The sequence below is a fragment of the Physcomitrium patens genome, chromosome 14 (assembly GCF_059467195.1).
Source record: "Physcomitrium patens ecotype Gransden chromosome 14, ASM5946719v1, whole genome shotgun sequence".
NCBI lineage: Eukaryota > Viridiplantae > Streptophyta > Bryopsida > Funariales > Funariaceae > Physcomitrium > Physcomitrium patens.
Window position 1 is genome coordinate 3,839,918 of NC_143423.1, and position 11,605 is coordinate 3,851,522.

Sequence of the window (11,605 nt, forward strand, 5' to 3'; positions counted from 1 at the left end):
TGCTCTTTTTGATGATCCATTGACTTTGTGTAATGCAATGAGGTGTGGTGATGCAATGAAGTGGGAGAATGCCATGCAAGAAGAATACAAATCTCTTATGGACAATGAGACATGAGAGTTGACTCCACTTCCACCAAATTGTTCAGCAATTGGATGTAAGTGGGTGTTTAGAACCAAGAGAGATGCAAATGATTGAAGGTCAATAATGGGCTATGTATTCTTTGTTGGAGTGGGAGCCATATCTTCGAATTGCAAGTGACAACCAAACATTGCAAGGTCCACAATAGGGGCGAAGTACATGGCAGCAAGTCATGAAGCAATGTAGGCAATTTGGTTGAGGTTGTTATTGGAAGATATTGGACTTGTGCAATTGGAGGCCATTCCATTGAGGTGTGACAATCAAGGATGTCTTGCTTTTGCAAAGAATCCAAAGGATCATGCAAGAACTAAGTACATTGATATTCAGCATCATTTCATAAGAGAGAAGATAGAGATGGAGGTTATTGATATGATGTATTGTGAAACCAAAGACATGTTGCCTGATTTGTTGACAAAAGCCTTAGTTAGAGAAAGACACAACAAGTTGAGTAAGGCATTAGGATTGATAGCTAATTGACCAATAGCAAAGTGGGAGTGTTGAGAAAATAACTCTTTAAGTAGTTGCTAATGGTCAATAGAGTACAAGTGTTGTTAGGAATATTCCATAAGGTTAGGTGCTGGTCTATAGTACATTAGAATAGAAGGGGAGGGCTGGTCCTAGAAGATATCCCATATGGGTTGTAGCACTTGGTACCTTGGTACTAGTATATAAGGAAAGGGTTGGCATGAAAAGAATTATCTCATACCACACTCTATTTGTTATAGTGCAACCTTGCTGGTCCTAACTTACTTGTGTGGAGTATGCTTTCTATGTTTCAATACATATAAAGTAAAAACAACATCTATAAAGCTTTTAGGAAACTTCTTTGGAAGACATTATAAAATTATTCTATTTTATCTACTTCTACTTAATCATATAAATAATTATTGGAGTAAATATGTATGTTTGGATAATTTCATTAATTTTAGAATTTGAAAGATAAATTACTTGATAGTTTTTGTGTGAAGAGAGACTAAAACTTAAAAAAGTAACCAATAAATTTTATCAAAAACTATAAGAAGATAGTGAGCTAGAAAGTGTATGATTCTTCAAAAGAATAATTGAGCCATTTAAGAATTCTACTAACACATTGATTATAATGATTTGAAAAGTACAAATAAAAAAACTTCAAAGAATTATACTACCATTTTTTCCAAACTACTATTACTAGTTTTGTTTAGAATGCATTAGAAGGTGTGTTCTTCTATATGTTGTTTAATTTGAAATTCATTCTTCTAGCCCATTATCCTCCAATTCTATCGCTTGTTATTGCAAATCACAGTATACAATCCTAAACCGTAAAGAATGGCATGGGTTTCTACTAATAAATAATCCATGAACTAAACACCACAATTATCATCCATTTCGTCATATTCATCCATCCACCCCTCTATCGTGCACTTTGACTTGGAAGCAGGATGTGTTTTCAGAGGCATTCCGTGGAGAAGAAGATTGCGGAGCAGTTGAAGGGGTTTAGCCGTGGGACACGAGGGCACGAGGCCTACATGCTTTTGCCGTGCCGGTGAAGCAACAGTGAGGGCGTCGCGGAGCAGGGGTGGATCACATCGCAGCTTGCGACGATCGAAGCCGGAGGCGATACTGTCCTGTGATCGTCGTGCGCCTATTTCTATGCGTTGGATTCGTTCTCGTCGTTGCTGCCAGCCATAGGGGAGTTCTCGACCGTCGTTTGCACTCCTGTTCGGTTTCCCTGCAGTTAATTTAGGGTGAGTGCGGCAGTTCTCGTGGCGATTCAGGCCGATCGAGGGATTTCGTAGCCATTGCTGTGAGAAATGGCTACAGGTAGCCGGGCGAGAGGTGTGGCGACATTAGGGTTTAGGGTGCTGGCCGTGTCTACTCGATCTGTGAATGGTAGATTTTCTTCTGCGTCGGGTTCCCCGTCTTCGCGATTGCTCTCGGGTTTTTCAGGTCAAGTGGAAGACAGTTTAGCGATCAGAACCTTGGGAAATTGGACACCAGTGCGGGGGTTTAAGAGTGGGAGAGATGACCCTAGTTTTAGGTATGAGATGTCTCCGCCCACGAATTGGGGCGTGCGAATCGTTCCGGAGAAGAGCGCGTTCGTGATCGAGCGGTTCGGGAAATACTTAAAGACTTTAGGATCAGGTTTGTTGTCAATTGATCATGTTCTCAGCATTTATCATTATCAATTTGGTCGGTGATAGTTAGGGTCTACAGGTGCAGAGTTTCTGTCTGTTGATACTTCGTGGGTTACACACTGATGTAAAGATATATCTCATCAGTTTCTCGAAAAGCCTCACATTCTGTGAACGATACTCCCGTTTTTTGACAATGCTTTAAGCTGACGATTGAGCTTACATTCAATCGGTGATATGAAATCAAGGTTCTGACCGAAGAAATGTTGGGGCAGGTATTCATGTGATGATACCATTGGTGGACAGGATTGCTTATGTGCATTCCTTGAAAGAGGAAGCCATTCCTATTCCAAATCAGAGTGCCATCACGAAAGATAATGTGAGCATTTCAATTGACGGAGTTTTATATCTCAAGATAGTTGATCCTATTCGGGCTTCGTATGGAGTGGAAAATCCAATCTATGCTATCATTCAGGTATCAAACTGTGCATCTTCTTTTTCTCCATTTGCATGCCAGCCTCTTAGTCAGCAGTATTTAGGCTTCTTGTCCTAAGTTTTCCTATTAGGAAACGTATACGAAGAACTATAATTTTCACAGGGCTTGTGTCTAGTTATGAACCAACGTGTGTGCACAATTTCATCTTCTGCTGTTTTTGAGTAGAATATGTAATATCTCTTAGATGTCTGGATGCGTTTTGGTGAATAATGTCCCTGCCATAGGCCTCTTCGTTTCAAAATGCAATTGGGGGTCATGATTTATTTAATAACGGTGATTTTTATTGGATCCAGCTCGCGCAAACAACTATGCGATCTGAGCTTGGGAAAATTACTCTTGACAAAACGTTTGAGGAGAGAGATACACTTAATGAAAACATCGTCAAGGCGATTAACGAGGCTGCTTCAGACTGGGGCCTCCAGTGTTTGCGGTACGAGATTCGAGACATATCTCCACCTCCGGGTGTGAGGGCAGCTATGGAGATGCAGGCTGAGGCAGAGCGACGAAAGAGAGCACAGGTTCTCGAGTCCGAAGGAGAGCGACAGTCTCACATCAATATTGCCGATGGAAAGAAAAATTCAGTAATTTTGGAATCCGAGGCAGCAATGATGGATCAGGTAGACGCGTATTTTGGTTCCCTCACCCGACTCAATTTTACTTCTTGATCTGAAATAAATGATATAGCAAGATTCAGATGTTTGTTCCTTCTTTCTTTTAGTGTCTCGATTTCTGGCTAAAGAGATTGGTTAAAGTAGTGGCTGCACTACAATGGGACGAAATCTCATGGCAATTTATGTTTTAATTTAGCGAGTAATATATTTTGCTATCAGGTGAACCGAGCCAAAGGAGAGGCGGATGCTATACTAGCCCGCGCCGAAGCAACTTCGAAGGGTATCCAGTTGCTGTCACAGGCTATCCGTGCTGAAGGAGGATCCGAGGCTGCATCTCTTCGTGTGGCAGAACAGTACTTACAGGCCTTCAGTCAGCTTGCAAAAGAAAGTACAACAATGCTTCTTCCCAGTAATGCTTCTGAACCAGCTGCTATGATAGCTCAAGCGTTGTCAATTTACAAAGGTATTGTTGGAGTAGATGGTGTCTCTACTCGGATGTCGCCTGATGGTGGGCCTAAACCGAAGGATCAATCTTCGGGCCCTTGGAAGCCCACCCCTTTAGATTCTGAAAAGGATAAGATTGGTCAGGATCCTACTCGAGGTGCATCAGATATCAACCGAGAACCACCTGTTCCCCGGAACTTCAGCCTTCAGACTCCGGCTTAAAGTGTTAGTGCTGCGTCACACGAGAAAACAACATATGCTTATCGAATTTAACCATGTGTTCAATTTCAGTAGATTCCGCAGTGAAAGGTCAACCGTCGAGAACACAAGGACCAGGTTTTGTGAGAATGGATTGGTGGCTAGGTTAGGTATTCAAAGGAATGAGTTGCTGGAGCTATGTTGGAGAAGTGCCCATCCACTTGATTGGAGGGCAAATTTTGATATGACAGATATCACAAGTTAGGATTTACCCTCATGATCTGTACCTAGAAACATATGTTCGTCAGTACCTCATAAGTGGACTGTTAATTTCAACCTGTATACATGTTACCGCCTCATTTGATGAGCTTGGATATTGGCCATACGTGGTTTTTGGAGGTAGTATTTGGTTCCTTATGCAATTCTTGTGCTATTAGCTTGTTCCATTGAGGTGTAAGACAAGAAGGTTTTTCTATGAGGTGTAGCAATCACGTCTCGACGTAGATTAAACCTATTGCCCAGGAATTACAGAAATGGGAACTGCAGATTGTGCCTCTGGCGCAGGCTGAGTTGAGAAATGGAAATTGCTGGATGAGAGTGAGCTTTATCAAGCTCAGCTTGTCTTATGCCAGATTCCCTAAGCTAATTAGACCTAAAATCGTATGTGGAGCCTTTGTGGCACAAAAATGGTGAGTCGAAAGGAAATCCTAAAGCTCAAAATAGCTTTAGGATTTCTGAAAACTCTAAAGGTATGCGATGTATTCACTGTTCTGTGTTGTGTGATCTGCATACACTGCTGGCATCTACATGTGGTGGTTGTTTGGGTTTATAATTTGTGTGTCTTGAGTTTTGTGTGTGTATATATATATATATAGGGAGAGAGAGTGAGAAGTATAAAAGTATTAATTACTTTACCACTTGTGATTGGAAGATAACCCAAAACATCTCAAACGTCGAATAAACCACATACGAAATAAGCCAGATACTGATGAGCACGGATAAGAAATGATTCAAGTAAGATGTCATTCTATTTTCATTTTCGTTTTGTATGCATTGAATAAATCATTGAATGCCATCTCAAAAACTTTCATCACCGTTGTTCTCATCACCATGCAAACTACGGAATACATAATCATAAGCACTAATTTATATACTAAAGAGTAAATTGCACTTCGATTCAGAATCAACCACCACTTACGAGTATTTTATAGTTTTTCTATGTTGTGTTGTTTTCTTAATTTATCACATCAACTGTAAACTCAAATCAATGGATTTCAAAGCAATATGAAAAACAATCGAGATCAAGGCAAGTGCATGTGTACGTGCATACAGATATATATATATATATATATTTTTTTTATATATATTTATTTATTTATTTATTTAAATATTCATTTAACAACTTTTCATGTTGCAACGTTGAATGCAGTAGCGTGGTGAATTTTTCAAAATATAATCACCACAATAGAAACTGCATAATATTCTTGAAACATGGTTACAACAAGTCTAGTTCTAATGTGTTCAATGTGTTCTAACAAATCTAGGTAGAGTGGACTACTTTTTCTCAAGTTTGAAAATGTTATGATTGTTTTACATGTTCAAAAAAATATAATATAAGCCAATAAAAAAAAATATCATTTCTTCATGCAATAATTGAAAGAATTAGCCCCGCTTTATATTTTTGACTAAAAAAATACATACAGATTTATAAATTTTATGAATCCAAAAGGAACAAATTAATACTAACATGAAACACATAATCCTCCATATTTTATGATTGCAGTTCCAAAAAAGGCAGTAAATAGCAAAAAACGATTTTCAAAAGAGATATGAAATTATTGTTATGGATGAGTAAATAAATACAAATATAAATAATGTGTAAAGTATCCGTTGTATTTCAATGCAATGATGACTCTAATGCGTAAAATATGCAGAATTCTCAATCATATATTTTAATTACATATTGAGCACATTATTTTCTACAATACACTTACAAGACACTTTTTATTGTTGTGTTTAAGAAAATAAGTATATATCTAATATATCCAACACATTATTTTCTAAAATATGATTATCTAAAAAACCAAAATAGAATAGTCTTAATTCATATTTCAAGAGAATTAAAACTCGCAAGGGTTAAAATCAATGAGTAACAAAGACTAAACCCTAAATTTAGAACTGAAAGCTTCACCTTCCAGCAGATGACACGCCATGGAAAGGGCGCCAAACATTGTTAAAAGCGAAGCCCGGGAAAAAATGCAATACCTCCCGCGCTATGCACCAATTTCGTGCATATGAATGAATGAAACTACGCTTATGAAGAGTGTCATTCATACATGACACCCTAATGAATAAAGATGTAGATATGGATGAATGAAATAAATTCATTTGTTGGTGATGGACCAGACTAGAACTTTCATCACCCCTGTTCCATGATTGGGACTGTGGAGGGAGACTCAAGCTCTCTCATTCTCATGCTGACGTCAGGGAAATTAGTGTCATCCAATCATTGATCGTCGTTAAATTTGACCTGGCCAATCAGGCTTCTGACACGTGGATATGGAAATTAATAAATTGAGAACAAAAAATTAACGAGTTTTTATTTTTTATTTTTTCAAACTACATCCACGGTGCTGGATGTGACAGAAGCCGCCAAACAGAAGAAATAAAAAGTAAAATTAAAGTAAATGAAAAAAGAAATGCGAAGACTAAAGGTGAAATGGGGAAAGGGGGAAAGAAAAGGCAGTTTGTTTGCAAAACATACCCGCCCAGTGCTCCGCTTGAAACGTCGACTGACTGCAACTCTGACCGCATTGCCTACCGCTGAATATCCACGACGCACGAACAAAACGAAAAAAAGAAAAAAAATAAAAGAGGAAAAATAGGAAAAGCAGAAAGGCGTGATTCTGGCCAGAGCTCCATCGCGGGTCGGTCTTCGCGTGTGTGTGTGTTGTGCGAGAAGGCGTCTCTCTTCCCCCGAACTACGAAACCATACCTGCCAGAATAGATCGATTAATAGACTCGATTGCCGAGTAATCGTCGTTAATCGCAGCCTCCTCGCACATCTGTATACCGCTCAATTCTGGTGTCGCCGCTGCAGTCACGCTTTCTTTCGATTCCCGTGCCTGTTCTTTACTCCTTGGCTGCTGCTCCTGCCATTTGTGTTATCTGAGAGGACTCGTTTTTTCCTGTGTTTTCGCTGCGTGTGCTTCGCACAACCGTTGTCGTGGTTAGATCTGCGGTTAGTGTGTGTAGAGTTTGATTGCCGAGCAGCAGCTGTGGGGTATTTTGACTGCTAACGCCAAGGATTAGCGCTCTGGCAAATGTGGGGAGTGTGAGGGATTTAGTGTGGAGATAATTTGCGGAGGTGTTGTTGAGCGCGGTTTAAATTTTGGTGCGCGAGACGAGGGTGATTGTGTGGGCAGTTGGTGAGGTGAGGCAGAATGGGCAGCCCGGAGGCCACTTTAGCTGCGGTCGAGGCCGTGGGAACGCAGGAAGACGCCTTCGAGGAACTCACTGGGAACCTGCAAGGGTGGAAACGCAAGGTCCGTAGAGCTGCAAAATCCCACGCCTTGATTGAGAAAGTTCAGGAATCTTGCTTGTGACATAGGTTTCGGACGCTAATTGGCTCCAGCAATGTCGGCCGTTGGACCTGCACTTGTGGGATGGTCATGTGGTTTTGGCTATCTTGGCTGAGGTGGAGATTGCTTTAGAAGGCGCGCGGGTGGTGATATTGAATGTGGTTGTTCAGGATGTTGCGGGTTGCGCATCTCATATGGTAGGGTAGGGTACGAATTTGGCGAGGAGGGGTTGGGGCCAGCGTATTCTGTCGTGTCGAGCGTGGCGGTAGAGAGCGCGAAGTTTCTGTTGAGTGTGGAAGTTGGTTTCAGGGGCATGGGTGGTCGGTGTTGCGGTAGTTGGTAAAAATCGAGGCGCGGGTGTAGGAAAGGTGCGTGGTATGGTGCAGTGGGAGGCTGTAGTGCGGCGTGTAGCGGAGGATGTGTGTTGGAAGAGGAGAGTCGTAGTTATGTTTGGGTGGGAATGGGTGAAGACTAGGAGGAGGGAACATTGAGGGGGAGTAGCAGATCGCATCGGGAAAGGCAGAATCCGGGTAGTTCTTGCAATAGTTGGTGGTCAAATTTGTAAGCTTGGTCGTTCGTGACGTGAGGTGTGCTGATCACATAGCGCTGTAGACCTTCCGAGTTTTTTGAGGTGCTCTCCATTCGAGACGTGACATCGTTGGTTACAACCCATTTCACGAAATTAGAGGAGCGCTTGTTGTTGCGCAAGGGAGGCGTCTTGTATAGTTTTATATCTTTATTTATTTATTTCACTGATTGCAGCAATGCAGTAGTGTGTTGCCACCATTAGCGACGCGCAATCGTCATGTGAGGCGTCATTGGGGTTTGAGAGTATCTTGTGTACAGCGTGAGATTGAGAGCCAGCAGGACCTTGCGAAGGGACAAGGCTTCTAGTTCGTGTAGCCGAGTTCCGGTGGCGGCAGTATGTACCTACTCAGTCATTGAAATTCCATTGTTCGTCGAGCCGCGTGCTGTCTTCAGCATGACTGACATCACGAGATTAATTCTTGTGAAGATGGAAAATCAGCTCCCTGCTGTGGCAGTCGGTATTTGGTTTTTCTTTTGGCACTTTGAAGACGATTTTCAGCGAAGTGGTACAACCTTCCTCTTTCGAGTATCGCCGTGCCCCCTCCTCCATTTTCATGCTGGAGGCGCATGCTGCGATCATGCAAAGATTTGCGCGAGCTATCCTGATGTTAAGCACTTAGGCAGACTCTTACATGTGCGTTGTTTTGGGATTTCTCAAACCTTCTTACGTGATAGGCGTACTATGCATACACTCCGTTTAGAGTGCCTGCGGTCAGAAATCGTTTACCTAGTCACTTTTATACCTAGAGTTACGGTAAGTGAGCAGCTTTAACAAACAACTGCGTGTTTCCTTTATTCTTGAAGGTCTGTTGGTTCCGACAGTTCCCACTCCAGAGAGCTCGCGAGATAGGCATTACCGTGCATCCTTAGGGATGCTCTCTTTTTGAGAAAAAAATGCTATCGTTTGTAGTTGGAGGGTGCTTCATACGGATTACACATCCACTTCCTAGTCAGCTCCATCTTTCGGACGCTGTTCTTCAGAGGCAGGATCCTGCGCATGTTTTGTGCGAACCACAAGACGTGCAGGCCGTAAGGGTACGTGGGTGCCGTACCAGGCGCTATTGTACCTATCACCGCTGGAATCAGTTCCTGTCTGGGATTCGGGTCAACCCTTTAGCAAAGGTGTCGCAAGGAATATAAATTTGTGCGATCTGACGTGGCACTTATTTTCAGCATTTGTATTCTTTATCAAGCCTGTATATGTTTCCTGAAATCTTACTCATTGACTATGAGAACCGTCTGCTTCAAAGGTGTTCCGGGCAGAATGATTGGATTAGTTGCTCATTTGGGCACGCCACTTCTTCTGTGACATCGCTGAAGGATCTTCGAATGGTATTTCGTTTCAATTGATGAAAGCTTGAGGAGTTAAAGTATTCTAACCATTCTAACCTGTCCTCAGGTACTGGGGAAGATCGGGGGCACTCCAAAGAAGAAGGACATCACATTTGTGGCCCCAAATGGCGAAGAAATTAAGACCAAAAGGCACCTCGATAAATACCTGAAAGCTCACCCAGGAACTCTGTCTGCAAGCGACTTCGAATGGGGTTCTCCAAATACGCTAACAGGATCAGGTGCATCTAAGTTTCATGTTTCTTGATTTTGTAAAGTAAATTAGTAATATTCAAGACATCAAATGGACCTCTGTTTAGTCATTTCATGCTTTTAGAGAAGTCACCTCCAGTGCAGTTGAGATCGAGAATGCAAACGAGCACTCGGAAAATGCACAATTGAGGTCGGAATGCTCGTCCCTGGCCGTGCCGAGTGTGAGGTTCTTACATGGTGCTTGTGTTGTTGCATTGTGAAGCTGGCGATGCTGTCACCCCCACGGAAAATCGGAGAAGATCTGCAAGACTGAATTCCAAGGGCCGGCCTTCCACCGAAGGCGTTGATGAAGACACCGAGCTGAAACAGCCCGTGGTCAAGAGGTCAAGGAAGAGCCGTGACAACGGAAAGGACGAAAGCGATGGTGGGTGGTGGTTTTGGTGCTTGAGGGTGTGGGGTGTGGACGAGTGACGTGTTGGTTTCCCGCTGAGGTTGGGGGTCGTACAGAAGGGTGTGTCTGTTCAGTGATGTTGGGCCAAGATGGGGGTGGGACTGGTATTGGAAGGACTGAATGATGTGGTGATGGTGTGTGGCAGCGGGTGCAGGCAAGGACGACGGCGACGTGAACGCAGTGACGAAGAATGGAGTCCACGAGCCTGCAGAGAAGAAAGTGGAGGAGAAGGAAGCCATGGATGTGGACGCCCGCAAGGCGGAGGGTGGTGGTGAGGAGGAAGGCAAGGACGTGACGACGGAATCGGCGAGTGATAAAGTCGAGGACGAGAAGGTGGTGTCGGAGGGGATCGACGTTGAGAAGCCCGTGGAGGCTGCGACGGAGGCATCGACAAAAGGCGAGGGGGAGTCCAAGGTGGTGTCGGAGGGGATCGACGTCGAGAAGCCCGTGGAGGCTGCGACGGAGGCATCGACGAAAGGCGAGGGGAAATCGAAGGTGGAGGGCAAAGGAGTGGGGAACGGCGACGCAGAGAAGGCGAGCGAAGAGGCTGGCGAAAAAGTGGAAGTGGCGGAGGAGGCCCGGTCCGAGGACACCCCTGCGACGATCGGAGAAGTCGGGAAGCCTGAGGCTGTGGAAGCTCCGGGTGCAGAGGCGGAGGCAGTCGCCTAGGAGGCAGGGTCTGTGCAGCAGGGTGTAGAGAGGAGAGCGAATGCACGCAAAGTAGCGTTTGGGGACGCCGAGGCAGAGCGAGCGTCCAATGCATGGATGGTAGAAGGATGGTAGCGGCGAGAGCATCTCTTCTGGCATGCGGAGGATGGGACGGAGGTTGGCGTGGAGCTTGCAGCTCTGGGGCCGACGGGTGGTAGGATGTCGGGATGGTGGTTGTATGTAAGCGTGGCAAGTGGGGCAAGGGTGGCCGAGGAGGAGTGAGGTATGTTGATGAACAGAGGCGCAAGGACACACTCCAGGCGGTCGAAGCGCGGGGGAGGTAGAGAACGGGTAGAGGGGGACGGCGGAGTGATACAAGCAGGATGCATGGTTGTTGGGGTGTGGAGATAGAGAAGGTTGATGGCAAGTGTGAACCGTGCAGCAGACAGTTGCGGTATTTTGTGATATTTGTGTGGTCAGGAAGATTGCAGTCCCTCATGTGCCGCGGAACAGCTTTTGAACGACAGGGTGGTGGATCCCTTTGAACAGTGGTGTGGTGTGATGGGTTGTGGTGTGGAATTTTGGTGTCTGTTTTATGAATTGGAGTCTTGGCACGTGATGAAAGGGTGTTCGTCCAATAGGGGTCCTATGTTGTGTGGTTCTTCAAGTTGAACTAAGTTGAACTAAGTTGAACTTGGAATTATTGAATACATTTTCATACGACATAAGTTTGCAATGAAACGGATAGGTTTCTTTCTTGGGAAGTAACCCAAATGCTGTTAACCTCGGGATTGAA

At 43.9% G+C, this 11,605-nt stretch overlaps 2 protein-coding genes across 4 annotated transcripts; both read left to right on the top strand.

Annotated features, from left to right (window-relative positions):
• The first annotated feature begins 1,565 nt into the window (after positions 1–1,565).
• Positions 1,566–4,341, top strand: LOC112291801 (uncharacterized). The gene is made up of 4 exons (XM_024539704.3): positions 1,566–2,260; positions 2,526–2,725; positions 3,040–3,363; positions 3,577–4,341. Exons 1-4 carry the CDS (start codon positions 1,930–1,932, stop codon positions 4,021–4,023), a joined length of 1,302 nt encoding a protein of 433 aa, XP_024395472.1. The 5' UTR covers positions 1,566–1,929; the 3' UTR covers positions 4,024–4,341.
• Positions 4,342–6,920: 2,579 nt separating this feature from the next.
• On the top strand, positions 6,921–11,359 carry LOC149987803 (uncharacterized). 3 transcript variants are annotated; one of them, XM_090255630.1, is made up of 4 exons: positions 6,921–7,544; positions 9,568–9,739; positions 9,973–10,134; positions 10,307–11,359. In XM_090255630.1, exons 1-4 carry the CDS (start codon positions 7,443–7,445, stop codon positions 10,828–10,830), a joined length of 960 nt encoding a protein of 319 aa, XP_090111756.1. In that variant the 5' UTR covers positions 6,921–7,442; the 3' UTR covers positions 10,831–11,359. The 3 variants fall into 3 exon arrangements, with proteins under 3 accessions (XP_090111756.1, XP_090111754.1, XP_090111755.1); XM_090255628.1 differs by lacking the exon at positions 6,921–7,544 and adding an exon at positions 7,742–9,203; XM_090255629.1 differs by lacking the exon at positions 6,921–7,544 and adding an exon at positions 7,742–9,203 and having other exon boundaries at positions 10,316–11,359.
• The last annotated feature ends 246 nt before the right edge of the window (positions 11,360–11,605 follow it).